At 34.9% G+C, this 24,742-nt stretch overlaps 5 protein-coding genes across 6 annotated transcripts in view; 1 reads left to right on the top strand and 4 right to left on the bottom strand.

Annotated features, from left to right (window-relative positions):
* LOC146165445 (cubilin-like) overlaps positions 1 to 3,468 on the bottom strand; it is a 72,832-nt gene extending 69,364 nt beyond the window's left edge. Inside the window, exons 1-4 of the mRNA XM_083380928.1 lie at positions 3,414 to 3,468; positions 2,838 to 2,987; positions 2,077 to 2,295; positions 944 to 1,084 (exon numbers count right to left, since the gene is read on the bottom strand). Of these exons, the coding sequence (XP_083237054.1) occupies positions 944 to 1,084; positions 2,077 to 2,295; positions 2,838 to 2,987; positions 3,414 to 3,468 (565 nt within the window). The remainder of the gene's footprint in view (positions 1 to 943; positions 1,085 to 2,076; positions 2,296 to 2,837; positions 2,988 to 3,413) is intronic.
* A 3,131-nt stretch (positions 3,469 to 6,599) lies between these two features.
* Positions 6,600 to 8,276, top strand: LOC146165444 (protein YIPF1-like). The gene is made up of 2 exons (XM_083381706.1): positions 6,600 to 6,708; positions 7,150 to 8,276. The coding sequence occupies exons 1-2, from the start codon at positions 6,666 to 6,668 to the stop codon at positions 8,043 to 8,045; spliced, it is 939 nt and encodes a 312-aa protein (XP_083237832.1). The 5' UTR covers positions 6,600 to 6,665; the 3' UTR covers positions 8,046 to 8,276.
* Positions 8,277 to 8,298: 22 nt separating this feature from the next.
* On the bottom strand, positions 8,299 to 11,391 carry LOC146165443 (mitochondrial fission factor-like). Of its 2 annotated transcripts, none has more exons than XM_083381707.1 (6): positions 11,130 to 11,391; positions 10,221 to 10,366; positions 10,052 to 10,104; positions 9,620 to 9,865; positions 8,926 to 9,010; positions 8,299 to 8,784 (listed from the first exon to the last, which is right to left on the bottom strand). In XM_083381707.1, the coding sequence occupies exons 1-6, from the start codon at positions 11,371 to 11,373 to the stop codon at positions 8,641 to 8,643; spliced, it is 918 nt and encodes a 305-aa protein (XP_083237833.1). In that variant the 5' UTR covers positions 11,374 to 11,391; the 3' UTR covers positions 8,299 to 8,640. The 2 variants fall into 2 exon arrangements, with proteins under 2 accessions (XP_083237833.1, XP_083237834.1); XM_083381708.1 differs by having other exon boundaries at positions 9,620 to 9,772.
* A 1,400-nt stretch (positions 11,392 to 12,791) lies between these two features.
* On the bottom strand, positions 12,792 to 16,534 carry LOC146165442 (BPTF-associated chromatin complex component 1-like). Its single transcript, XM_083382509.1, has 5 exons — positions 16,456 to 16,534; positions 15,154 to 15,245; positions 14,391 to 14,492; positions 14,109 to 14,244; positions 12,792 to 13,311 (listed from the first exon to the last, which is right to left on the bottom strand). The coding sequence occupies exons 1-5, from the start codon at positions 16,477 to 16,479 to the stop codon at positions 13,030 to 13,032; spliced, it is 636 nt and encodes a 211-aa protein (XP_083238635.1). The 5' UTR covers positions 16,480 to 16,534; the 3' UTR covers positions 12,792 to 13,029.
* Positions 16,535 to 16,961: 427 nt separating this feature from the next.
* Positions 16,962 to 22,501, bottom strand: LOC146165441 (uncharacterized). The gene is made up of 11 exons (XM_083382593.1): positions 22,383 to 22,501; positions 21,325 to 21,382; positions 21,152 to 21,245; positions 20,920 to 21,080; positions 20,445 to 20,585; positions 20,327 to 20,377; positions 19,919 to 20,012; positions 19,571 to 19,710; positions 19,170 to 19,283; positions 18,392 to 18,541; positions 16,962 to 17,806 (listed from the first exon to the last, which is right to left on the bottom strand). Exons 1-11 carry the CDS (start codon positions 22,484 to 22,486, stop codon positions 17,285 to 17,287), a joined length of 1,629 nt encoding a protein of 542 aa, XP_083238719.1. The 5' UTR covers positions 22,487 to 22,501; the 3' UTR covers positions 16,962 to 17,284.
* Positions 22,502 to 24,742: the final 2,241 nt, after the last annotated feature.

Here is a 24,742-nt window from a genome sequence, read left to right as displayed (position 1 = left end):
TTTTAAGTACAATAAAACGCAGAAAATACTGTTTGAACACTGACATTTTTTAGCATCGAACACTAAGTCAGTTTTTATTAGGCCTATATAGGCGTTTGCAAATATCTTTTTCAACTGGTGATACTCTTTAAAGTGTTTCAAAGGGTCTTTTGAACATCTTCCTTACAAAATGGTAATTTAACATCCCCGTTTTCTGAAAAACTATAGGTAGTAGGCTACACCGGAATCCATTGACTAACTGAATCTGTCAACCTGTGACTGACTATGATACGTAAGTCGTTATCGTTGGTCAGAAAGCGACTAAATATTTCTTCGTTTTTGATGAAAATATATTTTGGGTTTCGGTTTCTTGGTTCGTTTTCTCTTTAGATTCAATAACAAGATACCAAAATTTCACATCCAATCAAATCGCTACCCCCGACATTTTATGTATATAGGTGGTACGTTAACATTGTACACAAAACATCCATTTGGTACAAGCACAGAAAACGTTTAGGAATCAACAACTTAAACGATGATAGGGCTTTGGTATTGACCACAAAACCTAATGAAGCGGTACCACGCCCTACATAAACTTGTTAATTTGGTGCACTAGCAATGATTCAGGGACAATAAAGTTTACAGCTTTATTTTATGGCGTCGAAGAAGTTAGAACTTCGTTTTGTTTCGTGCAATAAAACTTGGGCAGTTTGAGATAACAGACACCGTAATAGTTTAATTCAATTTGACTTGTCTGCGACCAGCTGTCTCGGTGATTCAAACTTAACCAGGTGAAGTTACAGGGTCATAAAATGTAATTCAACACTCTTTTTAAAAAAAAATTGGTAAAAAGTATGTAAAATTGTAATAAAAGTTGGCCAACAGAGGACCGCTAAAACCTTTAATGTTTCTGGTAAAAACATATGCTGGAATTATAGCGTAAATTCAAAACCACAAGACGAACCTCTTTCAACGCATGAAGCTCCACAACTCCCATCACAACTACATCGTTTACTCTCATTACAGTCACCATCAGTTGAGCAAGGTTGTCGACATGTCAAGTTCTCTGACTCAATTCTTGTCGGATCCTGAGCAAAGCAGTCAGCTGCTGACAAAAAGGTAAGATGGAGATTTCGTTTCACAAAGGAATATGTTTACTCTGACATAGTGCCTTGATACTGTTATGTCAAACGATTGCAAATTGTTTACTTTTTATCTTCACCAAAAAGTGTTTACTCTAGCGTAGTGCCTGGATACTGTTATGTTAAATAGTTGGATATGATGTATTTTTCAGTATTTAGCATTAGGAAAGGTGTTTGTTATAGACAACGTGAAGACTTCGCAACTTAACAAATCGAATCAAGGGAAAGACGCGTGTTTTATGGACAGCACGCATTGTACGGGTCCGAAACGCACTTTAGAAACGGACAAGCAACCTACGCACGCAATCACGCACGTACGCACGTAACTTCTGGTCACAAACGGAGCTTGCGAACCCGCACGTAATTCATACCCACGCTCTCGCAACTTCAAAACACACTTAAGTTAAGCAAACACATGACTTACAGATGGGTATAACACACACATAGCCTACACGAAACCTGTTGGCACACATAAACATTAGGCCATTTACACACCCCACAGACAATTAACCTAACCACAAATATATTACGAAAACGCATGTAATTTAGTTGAACATGAAAGGTAGTCAGGCACTCATTCAAAACCTATGCACACACACACACAATCACACACGTCCATATGCGCACACACACACACACACACAATCACACACGTCCATATGCGCACACGGAAAGCGGAAACACACATAACTAACAGGCGCATAAGAACTTTACATACACATAAGCAACTTACAAAAACGAATTGAATTTAACAAAAGGACAGAACTGTATATCAGCAAATTAAGCACTTTCGTAGCATAATATGGCTCCTATGCAACTTTCAGAAACACACGGCAACGACGCACGCAAACGGAACTTACGGACGCAAGGGTAACTTACGGACGCATACATAGCTTACGGACGCAAACGTAACTTACGGACGCATACGGAGCTTACGGACGCAAACGTAACTTACGGACGCATACGGAGCTTCCGATGGTCCAGCCCTTCTTGGCGTGGCACATATGAGTGGCGTCACTCGATGCCAGTTTGTATCCAGGAAGGCATTCGTAAACCGCGAAGTCGTTGTAGCGAAACGGCGGGAACAACACTGTGTCAGTGACCTGCCCGTTTGACCTCTGAACCTTGACCTTCTCCATATAGCGTATTGAAGGCGGCTGTCCGCATTCGGTTTCTGTGATTTAAAATCTTTTTATTACTGTAATTCTTACTTTTGTTTTAGTTAGAATCGGTGTCTTGGAGATAAGAATAGTTGGTTTAAGCAAAGGTTCTGTAAAATATGAGTCGTTACAACTATTTAAACGATTATGGAATGTTTTACGAGTAATATCATAACCATATTTAAATGCTTAAAAGTAAAAAATGTGTTACATTGACCTAAACTGTTTTTTTTTAATATACTTTCTGTTATTGATCTTTTTTACAATGATAACCTCTTTAAGTGTGTCGAGCACAGAATTCAATTTTGTTCGATATAAAGTGTATCTTTGTAATAAAAAGACAACGAATATTCATTTCCACTGGTAATTAGTCAAAAAATCGTCTTATGATAGAAACGTGAAGGTAAATGTTCGTAAGGAATGTAGTGTCCAAAACTATTTTCGCTAGAAACGACGTCTTTCTGTTTTTGACAACTTTGGATTTGCAGTGTTTAAATTAATTATTTATAAAATGCTTTTAAAATTGTAATATTGTAATCGTATAAGCTAGTCTCACCCAAGTTCAGGCAAGTCATTCCGCACTGGTGGTCGCACACGCACTGATCCGGACCATTGCAGTCGCTCTCGTTCGCGCAAGGCTTGAAGCAATGTCTTCCCACTTTGGTAGCTGCTTCCTGATCACGTGGCTGACATGATGGTGACGCTTCTGGGAAGAAATGTAAATTTTAATAAATCCATAACTTCCAACATTTTCACCAAAGTTAATATTTGAACGTTTCAGGAACAGCTCATCAATAAAAAAATGTGGTCAAAAAAATGTAAAAGCGCAATAAAAAACTTTTCAAAACTATTAAACTAAGCATTATTTTTATTTCCAAATATGTTTAATTTAGCTCCATCAAAACATTAGTTAAAGCCTGGACAAATCTTAATTGAAATATGTGCAATTTAACCTAAATGGTTATTTTTTAGTAGTATATTTGTAAATCGATAGGTAAAAGAGTTGCAATGAAAAATTAAATTTGAAAAAACAAAAGCAACAAGTATGAAAACAGTTCGTTTTTTTATAGTCTCATAAAATATCTAAGAGTGACTAATAAACCTACTATAAAATGTTATTAACGATACTCACCGTACGCCTTAAGTTGAAAAACTAACAGCACGAAGCATATTGTATAGCGATTCATTTCTGAAGATTGCACATAAACCTGTTGCAATCTCTAAAGTTAATAAGCTTAAAAGAAAACAAAATTAGACTCATTTGTAAGACCAATAAAAATCAAAAAGGATGCTTCGACATGCTACGTAAAATGAAAAAAATACGATAAATAATACTTTGTTACCAAGTTGTATTCGAACAAAGCTTTCTTATTCAAGCTTACACTATACTTGCTGTTAAGTGAACTCGCTTAATGTTTATCGGGTCAAATCACTAAACCTCAGATTAAGAGTTTACGGCCCCGCGGTGTAACGTATTTAATTTCTTTAACGACATCCTTTTTCTAACAACACTTAACTTTTTCTCTCGTTCATGAATGAATTCAAAAGGAATAAAATTTCAACTGCGTAAAAGTTTTTTCAGCGCCAGGTTTTATATGCTCGTTTTTTCGTGGGCGCTTTTTTCGAAATGTAGAAAAAGTGTTTATCCCCGAAGAAATTTCCACACGAAATTTGCGCACGAAAAAGTAAAGAAGGCTCTACGCCGCCCAAAGTTACGCCGAAAAATAAATTAAAATTGAATCGTGTTTTACGTCGCAAGTACAATAGAAACCCAAGTCTTAAAACACTCTTTCAATATTGACTCCTTTGCCTGACTAAGCCAAAGATTTATCCGCTGACTCAAAAGATATTTACAAGGTGTCTAAGGCAAGGTACATCCATTGTTTACCGTAAACTTATTCTATAACTTTCTCTTGTTTGGGTACTGTGTTACACACCGGACGTCTAAGCCAAGAGGTTTGGGAAAGGTTTATTGCTTGTCAGTTCGGTTGCAATTTCCTTAACACAAACCGAAGCCGTGTATTTTTTTGAATGCGAGAAGTAAGCCACGAATTCGTTAATCGTCAAATCGTATTTAACCTTTTCTACCGTTTTACAGTTAAAAGAAAAAACTACCTGAATAATATTGCAATTGCAAGCTATAAATCGTCAAATAACTAACACAAAAAACGTTTCTAGAGTTCATTGGGTACCACCGGTTTCGTGGCATATTTACCCTGTTTGCCGCCCCAAGCCTACACTATACATATATGACGCCCTATTTCTATTGGGGTTGATACAGATAGCCAGGGAGGAGACAAAGGGGCCATGCGCCAAATTTTGAAATATTGTACTCTTAATAATATATAAAGTCGACTTATCTTTGTGAGGTAGCGGTTTCCGTCAATATATCAAAAATAGTTTGCATACTCAACATATCTTGTCTTTTTATGCTTTGATAGACGGTGTACCAAACCAAATACTCTTACTAGTTTATATTCAAAATATTTGACTCCTAAAAAGCTTTGTTTTCAGCTGGCTACCTCTCTGGCTATGAATGCCCCCTGAACGTAAATCTGACACTTTTCGCAAGCATTAGCAAATAACGACAAGAAAGTCTAAACATTTATAGCCCATCGACCACAAATCGAAACCGACTTAAAATTCCTCGTCCCTTTCTCTGGAATTTGCCTTCTTCCTCAAAGTTTAACTTCTGGTAGTTAAATTCAGTTTTGTCAAACACCAGAATTGAAAGCTACCCTGTGTCGACTGAAACTACATATAGGTACACAATTTGTATTCTGTAATCGAGCCCTTTCAGTAGTTCCGTTTCGACATTGAGAATACATCCAAAGTCAAAAATCCAATACCTTGATCGCCTAATCACACTATACTAAGTAACCGCAGAAACAAGAAAAAAAGTAGACAAGATTCCTCTACCTTTAATTTACCCCTTATTGTTCCAAACAACCCCAGTATTTTTTCTAACAACCCCAGTATTTTTTATTAAAAACAGAAACCTATTTGAGGAGGATTTACCGAAATGTAGAACCCCGATAAAACCATTATACTGATAAAAAACGAGTTTTACAAAAAAGAAACGTATATCGACGCTGCAATCCTTATTACTTTTTAAATGTGCCTTTAACTTTTTCTATAAGCGTCTTATGTGTGGCACCTTTGCAACCAAACGATAGACACCTAGAAATACTTGTTTATAGTGTATCTATAGCGAGGTAAAAGTGGTCGTGACTCAAACAAGTCAACAAACACAAAGGGCGGAAGAAGGAGATGAGTAATTTTGCTTGAAGCTCAAACAACATAAAGTTAAATTCTGGTAAAATTAGTGAAGGAACAAAATTATAAAGCGTTTCATATCATGCCTACTGAAAAATCAAATCAACTAGCATTAAATGCAACGGAACTTGCTATTTTGCTAAAGGGGATACAGGGAGAGCAATTAAAGGTTACGGTTTGACACGAGTTTGTCAAACAGAATAACCTGCATTTAACCCTGTCTGGCACTGGCTTTTGTTAATGTCAGGGTTCTATAAACTTCAAAAAACGTTACGAAACTGAATAAAGCCAAACACGTTCTGCGTTATACGAAAAATGTTACGCCTGATTTGGGTACAGCCTAACCTAAAGTCGTCAGTTTTTTACACGTTTGCTAATTTGCTTGCCAAAAAATCTATTTTCAGCGCTCTGCTCAGTGAAAACTTTCACGCTTTCCAGAAAAACACAGACTGATGAATTGCCTATTAAGTTTAGGTTCCTGTTACTGAACTTTTGTTTCTCGTTGACTTGTTAATTTAAGTTCTTACCTTTTTATTGGTGAAAGTTATGCGAAATTTCAATGATATTAAAGTCGCCTGACCAGGACACAACCAAACTTTTCTTCACAATAACTTAAAAAGTGGGTTACTTTTTAAAATCAACAAATAATTCAGATAAAACCAAACAGGGTATTTACCCAATATATTTATTTTTTTTGTTTTTTTAACAAAACATATATTTTCTAAAGTAGACACAATTACTATTAAAATTCCTGTTGAAGTTTTTTGGATACGACATAAGAGAAATTAATAGTGTCCACACGTTTCCAAAGTTTCAATAATTACAAATATTGAAAAAGTACGCAAGCTAAAACTTAAACGACGAAAGTAGTTAATCATATATTTTTGCTAAATGTGCTAAAGTTAATTTTTTGCTATATGTGCTAAAATTAATTTAACATTCAAATATAGTATTTCTATTAAAAAGCAAGAAATTATTAAATATTTTCTTTATAGTGAAATGTCACGTGAACTTTCGCATGGCTAGTTCGTTTCGCTTGATTGCGTGGTAAATTTTGTTAACGTTGTTGTAAACATTTGGTATTTTTAAGACGTAAAAATATAGTGTTATGGAAGGAAAGGATAATTTCAGTGGAAAAATCGGAGATGGTGGTGTGTATCTTTGTATATTTTATCAAGTTTTTAGTATGTTTGCCTTAAAAAGCTTAAGAAACTTAAACTCAAAACGGTAAAAACTGAAAAATTTTAACTATTTTTAATAGTTTGTAAAAATGGTAATAAATACCGGCGCTCTGTTAACACTATTTGTGTGGGTCAAGTATCATTTGTATTTATTCTTTAATATTTACTTCTTTCTTGCAATTTCATTTTTAACAACTCATTTTGTTACTGTAAAAAATGTGGTAGGATCCAAAATTTTTAGACCAGATCCAAAAAAATTTCATAGTTTTTATTTCGATAATGTCTATGAGAAACAAAATTTATAAAGCGGACAGTATTCTAGTAATCTTGTATAGTTTTTTGCTTATTAAATTGTTTTAAAAATATTTGATTGGATAAATAAACACTTATATCTATACCTCATTTTTTCAGATGCTCCTACTATCAACACAGATGAGCAAGGCGCCGACACTCACACATTTACGCAATTTCCCGATTCCGCAGTCGACGTGGATGAAGAAAATGAGAACACATCCGATACCGCAAGATTAGTCGACCAAAACAAAAACCCGATTTGGAGTTTTGCCTATTATCAGACACTTTTTGACGTCGACACCAATGTTGTGCTCAATAGAATAAAGGGCTCTATGATTCCGATGCCCAGTCGTAGTTTTAAAAGTGCCTATATTGGAGGAAAACCGGATTTGTATGGACCGTTTTGGATTTGCGCCACCCTAGTTTTAGTTGTTGGGGTGTGTGGAAACCTTACAACACTCCTGAAGAACTACGGCGATGAAAAGTATCACTACACTCCGCAGTTTGAACGCCTGTCTGTGGCTGGGATTATAGTGTACAGCTACACTTTTCTCGTTCCCTTGATTGTAAAAGGCCTTATGTGGTGGAGAAAAAGCTCAGTTGGTTTTTCCATCCCTGACATAATGTGCATATACGGATATTCCCTGTTCATATTTATCCCCATTTCGTTTTTGCTCCTAATACCTATTGCCTGGCTAGACTGGGTCGTTATTTCAGTTGCTATTTTACTTTCTGGGACTGTACTATTGTTGAGTTTGTGGCCTGCGTTTAGGGATGACAGCAAGAAAATGGGAATCATTCTCTGCATAGTTTTGTTTGCGCTTCACACGGCCATGGCAATGGGACTAAGGTTGTACTTTTTTTCAACATTGTCTACTGATGCTGGTGTTAATACAACCACTTCTACACCATCAAATTCGCCAGCACAGATAAAATTTCAATCATTACCTAAAACAACAACATTAACCAGTTCCCCAATAGTCAAGTCATTTAACGTTCCAGATCACAGTTAAAACTTTTTCTTGACAAACAAAATTTTAATTTTGTGCATATTATAGTTATTTATGCTTTATACAATTGTGTATTTTGTTGAACAAACACTTTTAATAAGTTTTGTTTAAATTTATATATTAATCGAGATACATGTATGTCTGCTAGCTCTTTAAAAGGTGGCTTTTTTACAGGGACATATTAAATTCTGTAAGTATAAAACCATGTACTAAAAAGCAAATAAAATGTTTTTTTATGAAATTGCATGTTAGAAGAGGCAGTTGACAGTAACAAGGTAGTACTGATTACATTTAATCACACTTTTTGTTCTATTGCGGTTGTAAAGCATATAAAAAATGTTCTGATTGCTAAATAATGTATACTGATGAATCTTGAGGAAAGAATAATAATACTAAACATTGGGGCAGTCCATGTTTAATCATTCGTAACATGATTGCAGCGTTAAACACATAAACAAAGAACAATAAAAAAGGTTCGTACATAAAAAACAACAACAAGACAAGCAAGATACATAGTAATAGGATTTAAATAGCTGTAACTGTTGAAAATTCGTTTTTTATGTTACCATATAAATAATTATTGGCTGGGTTTCAACAATTAATATAATCTTCTATGACTGAACAAAAACCATCCATTTAAGACCCAGAAAGCAGCCGTAACACCATAAATGACATAGTTAGTTTTCATCTGACTGTCTTGTTGTTGTTCCAATGATGTCAATCGTTTGTGCAGCTTAAAAACCTACAAAAAAACAAATTTAACAGTGACTACAAACTTGAAAAAGCAACATTGTAGGTCTAGAAATAAAGCCTAGGTAACTCATCTGGCTATGATTCTTAAAGGTTGCTAATTTAGGACTACTTTAAAAATTTAACCAAATACCTGCTTTCTCAATAGAGATAATTCGTCAAGGTCTTCTGCTTCATTTTCACTTGCAACAAATTGATCATGGCGGACTAGGCCATTGCTGTGAAATAAAAACAAATCCATTAACTTATATTAGACTAGAGGAACTCATGCAAATACAAGTTATTAAGGCGTTACAAATATAAGGTGGATGCCTTATATTGGAAAAATGCTTTTCTACAATATATCACTGTAAAAAGCCTTTTGAACAAAAAAACTTAAGCCATATTTATAACAATAACTTGTATACTTCTTTTACATCAACAACTAAGAACAAATAAATGCATGAAGCAGGGTGAAACTGAAAGTGCACAACTCTGACTCTTTAAAGTAGGTTGCCAAATGTCTACTACACAAATGAATATTAAAACAAAGATGCCAAGCAACACCAAACATAGCTAAAACACTCAACATAACAGCTTTACAGTCACAAGCATTTACTTTTTAAAATCACAAAGTGTCAGTCTACATTTCTGCAGCCTTTAAACAGCCATTGAAACATAACTTTCAAGCTTTTGAGCTGCCAAACATAGAATTTCCCAACAGTAGGTTTGCGTAGTCATGCTTTGAGTCAAACCTTGGAGATGGTGATGGCGTAAGTTCAATGGACGACAAACTAGAACAACTATCATTTACAACATCATCACCAAGACAACCATTAGCTTCTAACCAATCGTAATCGAGCGATTCGTTTGACTCATCGCCGCTCGAGCCTCTAATCCTCGACATGACTCCTCGATAGAAGTTCTTTGTTTCATTTTGAAGTTCCTTGAAAATTCCTTCCGATGATGATTTTAGATCCTTATCCAGTCTCAGCTTTCTTCTGTGGTGAAAAACTTCAGGCTCTAAGTCCAACTGTGATGGTCTACCAAGGTTTCGTGGTTCAGCTTCATTCTGAATGTCTTGCCTCTCCATACTTATGCAGAATTGAAAGATTTAAACGACAGTGTCTACAGCCTCGTTTTAAAGCGCAACGTTATGACAGGCAATCACAAATAAGTGTCATATTGACGCAATTTTGCAACAGGAAATGTGATCATTATTACGCAAAATGTGTTCATATCAATCATCAATTTACTCTGGTCAAACAAAAACTACTTACGCAGGTAACGATGACTCGGTTGCAGAATTTTCTTCAAATGTAGGGTTATTAATCTGTAATAACAAAAAACATAAAAAATATCTTCTTATCAACAACACATTCTAAACATTATTTCTGAAAAAAAAAGTTCTATTTTGTAAAGTAAAATCTATCATATTGATTGACATACATCCATTGCATCAAGATTTCTGTCTTGTAAGGTTAAAACTCTAGGCGGTGTCTTCAGCGAAACAAAATGACCATCAGCATAAGGGGCGTTGTATGTCGAGGGCAATGCTGTTTCACCCTGGTCGTAATGCACACCACCTTCTCCCACTGCAAATATAAACAGCTTTTTGATAGATATATATATACCATGTACAAATTATTTGTTTTGTGGGATCATACACACATACAAAAAATAAAGGAGATCCCACACGTGATTTAGTTTTCAAGTTTCGTAATTTTGCTTATTATGTACATCAAATAAAATATAGGTTAATTTTTCAAAAAGGTTTTATTTGAATGTTGTCATGTACTTGACTAAAACAAATCAGCAGTTAAGAAAGTGTCAATGTAAAATTTAATAAAAATAAACAAAACAATAAATAGTTAAACCATAACTTACATACCCTAATGTTAAGTAACTACACAAATTAAACTTGCCCTGCCAAGAATGTACTGAAGTTGTTTAATGATTATAATTTACATTCTATGAACTGCAACTGCTGGATTTTAACTTTGACAAACAGTTGCAGGTTAGGTACATATTTCTTTACATAAAACAATTGCTACCTCAAATGATGACACAGTTCGAGGCAAGTCTGTATTTCATGGAATTTTTGTCAATATTTTGGGTGTGCAGTGCCAAATTTTAAGGTGCGCATTTGTGCATCATGTACTACAATTCAAACTACTTATTTTATTTAGGCAATTTACTAATTCAGGTGTGCACACAAATTGTTTTAGAAAATACCTCGGATGTGCACCTGCCATAGAATACAAACTGGGATTTCGGTAAGGTGTAATCTTTCAAAAAAGAATGCAATCCTATTAACAGAATTTAAAGCAAAGTTTGTTAATGAATTACAATGCTTACCAGCAACAACAATTCTTTCAGGCACTGCCATTCGAACGGCAGCCATGTTGGTGGGATTTCCTATATCCATCTTCGTTTCAACAGATTGATGGAAGAAGTTACGACTGTCACCTTGGCTATTGCTCTCCATCGTTATTGTTTCTGGAACTCGCATTTGGGAATTAATGTTCTCTGTGAAATTACTGGCGTAGGCCATTTGCTGCAATACAGCTGCATCTGTATCAGGGTCATTTTGGGGATTCATGCCGAATAGTTTGCTAAAAATCCCTGAAATACATATTTTCCTCCATAAGGTTCATTACATTAATATATTTTTTATATTTATATACAAAAATACAGCCTGCTGCAAATTAACTTAATTTTTCAACATTATTCCTATTAAATTTCTGGTGTGAATTGTAAAAAAATCTCCCAATAAAATTGTATAAAATTTACACCAACTGTTTAAAAATTGTAAACAAATCAAACAAAAGTTTTATATATTATATACCGATGTAAAACCTCACAATTTTGCTTTGCCAATAAGCTAAAACACATCTCAAGCTAGCATAACATACTTTTGGTACCTAACCCTGCAGTTCATTATTTAGACGAGTCGGTTAATTGGACTGTCAGAAGCAAAGGTTGAATTCAATTCAGCTCGCTACAATTTTTTCACATTAAGTCAAGTTTAAATACTTCAGCTACCTCACAATGCAAGTTTTCCATATCAATATCTCTTCTGTGTAACAACTATCCTTATTGGCTGATTAAACAAGCAAAAGTTCTGCGTTAAAATGCGTAGTAGCCACAAATAACATAACGCCTGTTCAAAGGTAAACAAACACATTCTGACGTCCGCTTGTGACCTCACAAAGGGTTTAAATTACTAGAAGCCATTAATAAATTAATCAAGGCTTCAATAGGCAAATATAAAATTTAGATTCTCGCTACTCGCTTTACAGTTTGTTAAACTTTAACACTGGTGTAACAGTCTATTACTTTCCTGTAGTTCTGCCTAGTTAAAACGCACACTTTTGCAAAATAAATTTGTCGTGACTACATGGCAAGCAGAGAAACATATAGCACTAACTGCGAAAATATCAATTACGGAAGTCTAACTTTAACCTTTACATTTTAAAGCTTATACAGGCGACCGATTACACCTTTTTTACTGAGCATTTTGTTGTTTTGCGAATAATAATTACGTTGCACGATCTCGTCCTATTTTCCTGTATTTGGTAGCGCAAGTTTAAAATTCACTTTAATAAATTCAAATAGAGTACGAATATACAACATCAAGACCACCATTTTCGTCTTTCGACCCATTTTGTTTATTCAGAAGTAGGAGTTCTTTAAACAATATGGACTTTTGTCACCATGAATCCTTAATGCTACTGGATCCCAGTTTAGAATCATGTTTCTAGGGCCGGCCAATTATAAAAAACAAAAATTTCGTTTGGGTATATAATGCTTCCTTTAAGCACTTATGCTCCCTTAAAGCACTTATACACATCACATAACAACGGTGTTTCAAATATTTTTTTGTTTTATATAAAGAAGTTCTCTTCTGCTGAACCTAAGAATACGAGACTTAAAATACTATTCATGATATAATAAACTGCAGCAATAAATACTAATCTCGTCTTTAAAGTCAAACAATCACAAACAATATTTGTTAAGTGTATTTCTTCGATCTAAAATTCCAAGTTTGCACAACTCTGTCCAGCGCTAACCACGGAACTATAACAATATTTAGAAGTGAAAATTTACACAACGGCTTGTACAATATATGATAAAACATCATTCAAACGACCACAGCTCCCCTTAATTACGCCGCCAACAATTGGCAACCTCCAGCAAAAGTTCATTCGACAAGACGCAAACGTGTGTATCATCAATCAAAAAGCTTTGTAGCAAATTAGCTTGGATCTGAAACTAGATCAAAAGGAGGCATTGGTGGCGGATTACTGACTGACAGTTCGCTCACTCCACCGACTGTTCGCGGTTCAACCACCGGTTGTTCTTCAGTTATGAATTTCTCCACCTTCTTGAAGGTCGTGTTGGATTCGTCCAAGTTTTCCACGTCTACTAGTGAGTCGTTGGCAATGTGAAAAGAGTCGGATATTCCGATTGGATTCAGCTTGGGTTTCTTGACGTCGACATTGAGGGTGCTTGTGAAGTCATTGAAAGAGACGGTTTCCTGAATATGGTTGAACACAGTTTAATACATAGAATAAAAATAACGCGATTGGGTTGGAGTAAAAGATGTCATTAACAACACACAACTTTTAGCATGATAGTGCAGATCATGAAAACTTATAGTTTGTATGTACCGATGTTACCACATGTTTGGCAAATACCAACAGTGCTATATAAGTATTTTTATATTGCCTACAATACTGATATTAACCGTTAATTGACATTTTATTCAGATCCCGATATTATGAACAAAAAGTATTGCAATCGGACCCAATAGCAAATGATATTATTATTATGGTCAAACAAACAAATGGGTGAAATTAAAACGTTCAGCAGCAATTTTACTAAGAGATATTAGAGCAAATTGTTTTACTGTGAAGACGTTTAGTTAACTTCAGCTGTTAATCTGCTATCGTTTCATAATATTATCAATATTTGTGCTTGTCATGGCTAACGTTCCTATGTTAATTTGGTATAACACCAATACCAGCCTAGTATCGAACTGGTATGGGTAGGCTACTATTCGATATTATAGGACAACCCTACATGTATAATTTGTACCCCAAATCAAATTTTATCACAAAAAAATATCAATTAATAGTTTTTATAACCAAGAATAAGAAATTCTACTTAGTCTTTACAGAATAACGTTAAGTATTCGCTTAATAATTTAGTCAGCAAAAATACAATCCTTAATTGCACTTAAAAAACTACAACCATAGCATTTTTAACTCCACAATCTTTTTAGACTGACTACTCAATAAAAATTGCAAATTGTGACACAAAACAAGTACGTACTGCTGCCAATGAGTCTGATAGGCTTGCATCGCCTGCATTTGACGACCTTTTTCTGGATTGTGGGGGCTTTTTGACAACCTGGGGCATTCCAGCTTCAGAATAGATTTTTCGCTTGATCGCATTTTTTAATTGACCCCTGAAAAAAATAGTTTTTCAAGATTATAGGTAAATATATGCCTTTGTATTTTTGCTGGATATATCTTGAAATCCAAAAAACAAAATCAAACAACATACAATTTTCTTGATGTTACAATTTTGCGAAATACTTTAAATTCTACTTACAGCGATCTAGTTTTGACAACCTCGCTGATTTTGTTTAAGTCATTTCCAAATGATCCAACGGCATTACGTAACATCTCAACCTCTTCATCTGTCCACTTTGATCTGGCAGCAAAAGATTGAGCATTTTCAGACATTATTTTTGTGTAGAAAACAAAAATGTACATTGTACGTAAGCAAAAGTTCAACCAGTTACAAATAGCATTTTTAATTTTTTACAGAAGTTATTTAATGAAAACATAATGTAAGCGAAATAGAGGTAACATGTCTAAACTACTTAACTTTATTTATTGGCCAACTACAGAACTATAACTGATGATTTAAAATGTTTGAGAGATAAATACCCTTCAATAAAAGTCAAAATTTGTTTTGTTATAGACAGATTGTTCAAAACAAATTGGCTGTATTTCTAATCATTTAAAGGCAACAATGACTGTTTTTACATAGTTAGACAAAAAGTTGCTTTGGTTTTGAAATATTTAAGTGTCACCCAAGCCAAAACCAAAAAACTTTTCACAAAAACTTTGATTTACGATCTAATTCTTCTGTGGTTTATAAATTGTTTTTATAGCAGCTTAGTGCAACGAGTTAAGTGGAGTTGTGAGATACAAACCACAACACATTCCAACTGCTATACTCATTGTCAAACCAAACAATCTAGAATTTTAATTTATCTCGTCTAATGCTCAGTAAATTTTTGGTTGTTCAGCGAGATAGTTTGGAGGTACTATTAACCAAGGAAAATCTTATATAAGAAATTACATACCCAGCTGGGGCTTCCACTTGTGTATTTATCTGCATTGTGAGTTCCGAGAGTTTTGTGAAAGCTTCTCCAGCAGTTGTGAAGATCTGGCTCACCTGTTGACATTCAATTGTTAATACTGAGGACCTGAAGTGACAATAAAACTACTTGCCTATTTTTGGAATCGCATGTCATAATACCCAAGGCAAATGTCATGGAAAAGTATTTTAGATCAACATGTAATAACTAAGCAACCCCATAAATAGCCAATAGGGGCTTGCTATAGCCATTTACCAGGCTGACAAAGTCATTTAAATGGGTTAGGGAATAAATTACATAAGTAACACAAAACTCAGGAAATTAAATACAATAATAACACAACACAAACCCAAAAGCTTACCACAACCCTAACTACTGTAAAAGCGCTAATAGGTCACACTGTCACACCGTACAAATAGCCACTTCCTAAAACTTATCTAAACAGCTTTACAAATCAATATTAGATAAATAGCAAGAACCAGTCACAATATTAGAAAACTATAAAGTTACAAATTGTTATGTCTGCTTTAAAGTGTTTTTATTTTTTACTATACATCTGAAATAATTGATACAGGGCTACTTTTTGCCCCATCTGGAAAGTATGACAGATCTCGTTGGTGCACAGCAGAAAAAATTGGGGTGACCGAGTGCATGCAACTAAGGTCAAAAGTACACCCCATGATTATAGCATACGGGGAAAACCTGGTACATATTCATTTTTAGTGGTGCTAGTCTAGTCTGTTGAAAAAAAACGAGTGTGCACTACGTCATACTTTCCATAGTGGCTTATTGCATAAAATTAGGGAGTTTAAAACCAGGGCGCTGGTCTAGAATCCTACCACAACAAACATTATTTGGGTTAGGGCGCGGGTTAGCGTTTGGGTTAGGCTGGGTCAAGTATTAGTATTAAATAAAGAATATTATAATACTTCACCCACCCACACCCAAACGCTAACTCGCACCCTAACTCAAATTTTGTGCCTTGTGGTAGGATTCTAGACCAGCGCCAAAACCAGTATATGCATTATAAAAATTTTAATTTTGAGTAAACATCAGGGTCTAGGTTTGTTTTCCAAACTTGAACCTGTTTATAAATCAATTGGTGCCTTTATGGTAAAGTTTAGAAAACATTTTTACAAAAAAATCCGGGCTTTGCGATCTTTAAGTTACAAACAAACTATGTTTTAATGATTGCCTGTCTTGAAGTTGTCGTTCACCCCAGAAGAACATAACCATAAACTTACAGCTCTTCTACACATTTTAAGAATAAGTAACAGGTATGCTCACCTTTGCAGCTGTATTAGAGGACATCGTGCTCACTTTAATGTCCCAAATCTTGAGCAAAAACTCCGCTTCTTTATTGTTGTTTATATCTTTAAACCTATAATAGTTTTCACTTGGTGGCGCCAAAATATTTGCACATCGGTGGCGCTGTTTAATTATTTTTTTGTCGATGGGGAACTCTGTTGGTTTAAAGTAGATGTTTTTTTTTATTTATGCGTCTGTGACGGTGGTCTACAGTCCTACCACTTCTTTTCGGTACAACAAATAAGCTAGTCGCCAAAATTGAAATTGGGAGAATATATTTGTAAAGCTTCTACAACACCCTACCTAAATAGTATGCCTTGATTTATTAAATAATTGTTTTAAAATTGCGAAATTTCGCTGCAAGCAATCAATTCGCTGTGACTTTCACTTCCCTTTGAGTGGTCTTATCAAAACTCGACATAAATGCAGCTTTTCCGAGGAGATAACAAGATTACTTTATAAATAATCCGACTACTAACATAACGTTGGTGGTATTTCTTCGACTCCATTTCAGTTTTAGGTCCTTCTGGCAACAGCATTAACAAATGGTAAAGCAAAGAACGACGCAAAACATTAAACACATAAAAGTAACAGAATTAGCAAAGAGGCAATTTGATAATTAGAAAAAGTAGAAATATCGACGACATCACACATTCTCAGAGTCATTTGTAGGACTGTATTATTAGTTTTATTGCGCAAGATGGCATTGCCTAAAACTCACACATTTTCCCACATTATTAAATAAAATAAACCGCCCGAGTAGCAATAAAGGTTTCCAAACAACGCGTGGTCGTTAAGAAACCGGTCGTTAATCCGTTTCAGCCAGTTGTTTTGGAGGATTGTAATGATCAAGGTAAACGACCTTGACCTGCAACGCTGATGGATCGGTTCCATTGGCGTAGTACGTAGTTTCAGGGGTCTGAAAGTCGTGCGAAAACGCGTCGTTCGTTTGGTGCAAGGGCGGCATGGCGTACTCGCTTTCAAGCAGCCCGACATTGTACCTCCCCGGGGACCTTTTAACCAGCGACAAAGCGCCTTTGCTGGGCATCAGTCGCTTTCTTTTAAGCGTCCGTACAACTCTCTGCAGTTGGCCTTCGTGTGCCGGCGGTTCGCTCGGCTGTTTAGCGATGGACACTACCCGGTCCAGCCCGTCCAGTATTTCGGCCAATATTTGTTGAGATGATTCGCCGTGCGTTAGGGTCTCGATTTCGGCCAGTCTGGCCAGAATGGCCGGCGCGTAGTCGGGTATCGGCGCCTTAACCACAGCGGTTCTATGCGCCTGTTGCTCGGCGTTCGCTTCACGCATTTGGGCTTGGAAGATCTCGGCGCCCTGATAACACAAATATTTTGTTTTCGTTGTTAGTTATATATGATGGAAAATAAAGGTAACTGTAAATGTTGGGCATTAGGTACTTACAATTCAAGCTTTTTAAGTGCTCTTCTATTGCTTGTCAAATCGAAGTTAAATTAAATTAGTTTTAACCATGATATTTAACAACAAATTAATTTTGGGCCCAACGCGTTGCTGTATGATTTAGAATATGCAAAATTTCCCATTTGCATTAAGGGTTAACAAACTCTAAGAATTATTATTTTTATCACTATATATTCGGGAATAACATGTTTTGAATTATACCTAATTGTCAACCATTATAACTATCCTTTTGCCACATTTGGTCAGGGTCTAAAAATCCCAATTGGGGTAAATTTTCAGTATAATCAACGACGGTTACACAATGAAGCATACCACCACTCATGAGTTGAATAGCAATATAAAAAAATAAAAATACTCTGACACTACACAGTACAATTGCTACTACAATTTGCAAAAAATTGAAAAAAGCCCTTATGTGTGCTATTCTCTTGTTGCAAAAATCCCAGTGGCATATCTGGAAAAATATAAGGTTAGGTTTACCTCTGCAAGCGCGTGGCCCGAATGCTCCTCGTTGGTTGGAAAGTAAATTTGACAAACCGTTTCCCTTAGCAGATTTGTGTCATGGCTTACAAGAGAGTGGTGAATGAATCGGTTTATCGCCGGTTGCTCAAACGGGTTTTCCTCAGGCATCTAAAAACATTGTTAATAAGTGGTTAGATCATTAACATAGACTGCTGTCAAGTAACTTATAGTAATGGAATTCTTGTAAATAAGTCATTTGGTCGCAGTCAAGTTATTTCAAAATAACTTAAGTCCAAGTCAATACCAAGTTAAGTCCCAGTCCAAGTAATCAATTGCCAAAGTCAAGTCATTGACATAAAATAAAACCTTACAACATTAAAATTGGAAAACTCGTCCGATTTGAGCAATGCAGTAACTCGAAAAATACAAAAACACAATATACAGAAAGCATGTTGTATCACGTGTAAAAATTAGGATAAATAACCCAATTCTTTTTTAACCCAAATTATTTGACAAAATGACTTATGTCCAAGTCAAGTCAAATTGATCAAAATACTTAAGTCAAGTAGAGTCAATACAGTGACTCAAGTCAAATTAATTATTCAAGTCAAGTCAACACTGAGTAATTTGTGGTAATTTTTATAAAAAAATGGCCATTCTGTAAACATCGTGACAGCAGTGAAAAATGACTTTAAACCAGTGTACTTGTTGTGCTTATTGTAGTATCTTTTAAGTGGAGAATACAGTTACGATCTGCCTTATATTGTTGAAAGTGAATTCTTACTAAACAACTTACCTGATATTGGGGAAACCTCAGTAAAAGTTTAATTTGGATTTTCGCTTGACAATCCATCTTTTTCGTTCTTTGCTTGTATTGCCTCTGCTTTTTATATCGATTCGTTCGAATTTGCTAAAAAAAACAAAAAAAAATCAAGTGGTTTAGTTGCTTGTAGAAGATAGTTATCTGCGTCTTTAAAGAATTTAATTCTACTGTGTAAATTTAGACTTGTTTCGAAAAGACCAACAGTGCTTTAACCAGATTTTTAATTGTCTGCAAAGCCAAACTGATATTCTGCACATTTTAGAAAATAATACTCGTGACATACAAAATTTTTAAACTTTTTAATTATTTACTTTAGTTTTCAAAATAAATACAACTGAAAGTAGGGCTGCTATGATATAAATATTAGACATTACTTTCTCTGGGGTACGTTTATAGCGCATCTCGTTGTACGCCTTGTTTCGATCTTTGCCATGTTGGCATTCCAATGTTTTCGATTGTACAATAACGTACGGTGTGAAGGTATCGTCCCAGCGAATGATGGATTGTAAAATGTCTAAAACATAATAAATTTAGGTAAAATATAAACGTATGTGCAATGTAGCTTGAAAATTAATGTCAAAGACGAATAGGTCAAGTTAATTGACATCTTCTTTCAAAAGTGACTTTGATTTACTCGACATATTTGGCTATGACATTCAATTTAAAGATAAATAAATTTGATGAGAATTTTTTTTAACCCCCATAATTTAGCTGCTGCTTACCAAACTTTTTATTTGAATAGACAATAAATTTTGTTGCAGTTGATTTTTCAAACTCTTGGATCGCAATCTCAACCTCTTCCATTGAAGACACACACTAAACAAAAAATAACCATTAGTTTTAATCAGCACAATGTGCAGTTCATATATATATATGTGTTAAAAGCAAACATTCCGATTTTAAATAAACACTATAAAAGACAAAACTGTGGTTGAAAAACTAGCGGCCTGTGACGACCTTATAATTTATCCGGTGAATTAAAAATTTATTCCTAAACAATCTGCCTGAAAGGGAATAATGAAAAACAAAATATTTTGGTTGGACCTCAAGTAATTAAAAACAAACAACCAAGCAATAGAAACCAAAGATCAGTTTGTTTGGATGTTAAGATAAAGAATTGAAAACCGTACCTTAAGTATGTGTCTTTTGAATGGAGCTGCAGCTATACTTTCAGCACTTTTCTGAAAAATAAACAAAGCCATTAGGACACAAAATAAATGCTAATCACACAAATACCAAATGACTTACTTGAAAGCCAGGCTCAATTGGGATTGGGGGAAACTTTACCAAATAGGCAATTTCTTTTTCTAATTCTGGATCATTGTCAGATAAAGCTTTTCTAATTATTTTGCTGGCAACTTTTCTGCGAGATGTTGTGTTAATTTTCAGCTATAAGAAATTAAAAGAAGGATTAAACACTTAATTTAAATTGTATTTTGGAGTAAATAGCTAAAGGCTGTAGTTGGGTGGACGTTGAATAAATTTTAAGCCCATACAGAAGTGTGTAGAATTTTGTGAATATTTTAAATACAAGTGTTTTAATATTCCTCAATGAAGTAAATTTATATTAATTGAAAATGATTTAGGAATTATTTTAACTGTTCACAAAATACTAGCTACTTCTGTATATGCTTTGAAATTCATGCTAAATTAGAAAAAAAATTAAATTTTTTCTTAAGTCATACATTATAATTACTATTAATATTAATTAATTCATAGTTACCTTGTGCTGTGGAAACTTTTCAATTATGAAAAATGTCACATTCACATTCGATTCTGAGATTGTAACTGAATTTTCCTGGGGGGATATTTTAGAAGTTTCGCAGGCAACGACAACATACGGAGTTGTAGATTCGTCCCAATAAATTTTTTTGCTGGCATAATCTGAAATAGTTTAAAGAAATAAAAAGTGATTAAGGTATTGCAAAAAACAGAGCTACATTGAAAAACCTCACCATAGGTGTGCCTTTTTCGTTTAATTAACTTCATGTTTCGAGAATTTACAAATTCTTGCAAAAACCTTGTTGCTTCTTCATTTGTTTCAAACCACTAAAGATACATAAAATAAGAATATAATAATTTTATAACAGACAGATACCTCCAGTTGAAAAAAATATAGGATTACAACCTTTGCGCTGCGATTTTCAACACCCTTCGAAGACTGACGTGTATTATGTGATGCAGAGCTACAAAACATAAAAACATGTGTATTATGAAACTTACAACACACATGTGTTTAAAAGAAATACAAGGTTAAAGGATAGTTGTAACTTACATTTACCCAGCAGACAACACAATATACACAAGGACTGAGCAACAAAGCTATATAGGAACACATTAGTGGTTACACAGCAAATAAGAGAATCAGCTATACTTTTACAGTGTCATTTGGTAAAGTCCTTGGTACATATTTTAATTGGTTTGGCATAATTAAAGGTGGTATAAAACTGGGGTCAATTTTATTATTTTATGGTTACGGAAGACTCTGTTTTTCAAAATTCTATGAAAATATAATTTATAAAATGCCGCATAATTTTGTAGATTCACTATGTCTATGGTGGTGTAATTTCATGTCAGAGGAAGTCACTGACAGGGTTTTTGGAAATTACCAGGCTAAAATCTTTCTCAAGACTGGGTGCGTTTTTATGGCATTTCACACCAAGACATCAAGTGTACAGCACCAAATTTTTAAGCAGTGTATGAGTGCAATTAGGATTTATGCACACCAAGTTCTGAAATCTACCACAGTTTAACTTTTCTCTGGAATTTAGGCGTGCAAACAAATTGCTTTTACAAAAATCTCAGGATTTTAAACTGCCACAGAATAAGACCTGGATTGTGGATTTGTTTTGTTTAGGAAAGTTTGCCTTCAATAAGTTATATTATTTATCATGAATATTTACCATTTGAATAAGGGTTAATTTAGATCATTTCATCTACCATACATGTTGACACAGACGCCAGTCTGCATCACATAGCAAGATCTTGGGTGTGCGGTAACAAATTTTAAGGTGTGCAGGTGTGCAGTGCAATTATGTTTTTCTGCATACTCTAGGTTGGAAATACTACCACAATTTTCCTTTTTTAATTTAAAGTGCGCAATATACCAATACAGGTGTGCACACAAATTGTAGAAATGCAAACTGTCACAGTACAAAATAGTGATATTTGTATATAGAAATTTACCTTATACGCAAAAGTTCTTCTTCTTCACATTCAATCGTCACATGTATTGGACATTGATCTACATCTTGTTTAATACTCTTTAAATTTATATTGTTTTGGGTCATGTTTTTGCGGTGATTCAATCTACACAACACAAATATTAATATTTTTAAAAATATTCATATAAATATTGGGCGCTTGTCTAGAATCCTACCACAGTTATGAAATCAAGGCACAAAATTGAGTTAGGTTGCGGGTTAGCGTTTGGGTGTCGGTGGGTCAAGTATTATTATATTCTTTATTTAATAGTAATACTTGACCCACCTTAACCCAAACGCTAACCCGCAACCTAACCCAAATAATGCGCGTTGTGGTAGGATTCTAGACCAGCGCCAAATATTGATATTTTAATATTTTTTGATAAAAGTCTGATTGCTGGCTATGCTAGGTTGCTTTGAGGGCGCTGGTCTAGCATCCTACCACATTTATTTTAACCCTAACAAAACGAGTTGTCAAAGTTAAAATTGCATGGAAGGCATAAATATAATAATAATACTTGAACCACCCAAACCCAAACGCTAACTCTCACCCTAACCCAAATATTGTTAGCAATATAAACCCCAAGGCGAAAATGTGTAGGATTCTTGACCAGCGCCGTTTTGAGTAATGTGTAAAAATTTCTGATCGATATCTTGTTTACTTCCGGAGATATTACACGATAAAATTTCGAGCTGCATGCTTCCCCTTTGGTACATTTTCAACAGTAAACAGCGTATACACATACGGTAAAACGTGCAAAACAACGCTACAGCTTATAAACTGCAAAGCGGATATGACTTTGCCAATCGTTAGGTTATAAAGCCATTAAAACATAAGTTACTTGTGAAATAAAATTTAGCTTTACGTTTTGCTGAAAATGGTTAATGTTTTCGTAAAGTAACGCTAACGGCGCTAGAAAATTTAGAACGTTTTTCCGTTAATGGGGAACATTTTGACATCGCATATTAAACACGCAGCAGGGTTTTACAAACACAAACGTGCAAATAACAATTAGAAACACGAATTTATCAGCATTTTATAGGTCTAATGATGCACAAGACCTGTAAAATATATTTTAATGAGAGGTAAATATAATTTAAATGAGCTCCCAAAAATTTATTATAAAGACAATGTTTGGAAATGACCGTATACAAGTAAGTGCTAAAATTTTGCAATTGTGCCCTTGGAATGCAGTTGTTCGTTTTAGAAAAGTAACAAGCTGCTTGATAAAAAAAGATAAAGCACTGATTTTTCAAATTTAACTCGTTTGTGTTGTCATAATGCATTTAAAGCACAGAAATAGGTCGTCAGTCCAAGGTTATTGTTTATTATGAAAGTGGAGTTGTTTATATTGTAGTCTAAAATCTCTTGACTGTAAGATTAGGTTTCTAACGCAAATGTTTTACTGCAAGGAAATCAGCTGAAATGAAAGGTTGGACATTTATGTGCAAAATATAGTTCAGTTAAACAACGAAAAACCAATGGACTAACTTGACAGCAATCTGTTTTCTCAACTAGTTAGAACCACATTTGTCATGGAAAACTCGCAAGTAGAACGGACAAACTCTGTTGCAGAGCACAGGGATTCTGCAAGGCGAGACAGTACCAGTAGCAATTACAGGGCACGTAGAGTAAGCTATCCGAACGACCTTAGAACGCCCAGGAACTTTGCAAACGAAACCAGGCGGAGATCTTCTGCTAGAAATCGTATGCCACAAACTGATGCAAGTGCCATTTGTCGAACTTATCCGATGGCAGTCGGTGTGCTGGCAGTCTGCGCTGTAGGCCTAGGTGTTGGGATATACTGCGGCGTTTATTTTACCGCTAAAGGCGGCGAAAATTTGAACACTGATAAAACTGACAACACAAAAGAAGATAATTTTATCGCAGTCGAAACCCAGTCCGAGGATAATTACGAAGAGTTTTTTTGGGAAGAACCCGCACCGGTAATGCCAAACGGAGGAGGTAGGTACTGTATTTATCTGAAAGCCAGACTATTAGTTCGAAAAGCGCCAGTTTAGTACCGTGTAGCCCAGTGGTTCCTAAAATTTTTTCAGTGCGACCAAAATTTGAGGACAACCTGTACCGGTATGTAATAAGCTAGTATTAGTCAATTCTGAGCAAACAGTTTAAAATGGTTTTGTGGCGTATTACAATACTTACTTTTCAAAGAGACGTTACAAAGTTAATTCATGTACAAAATGTACATGCTGTGTAATAACGCGAAGCGGAAAACAAATGCGCTTATGTACACTATGCACGGATCGGTAATGTAGCTTAATAATAAATTGCAAAGCACATTAACTGAAGATGATACAAGCTCGTATCGAAACGTCTTAATC

This window comes from Ascidiella aspersa, chromosome 2, assembly GCF_963924565.1.
Source record: "Ascidiella aspersa chromosome 2, kaAscAspe10.2, whole genome shotgun sequence".
In the NCBI taxonomy this organism is placed as follows: domain Eukaryota; kingdom Metazoa; phylum Chordata; class Ascidiacea; order Phlebobranchia; family Ascidiidae; genus Ascidiella; species Ascidiella aspersa.
This window is presented reverse-complemented; position numbering and strand designations above follow the sequence as displayed.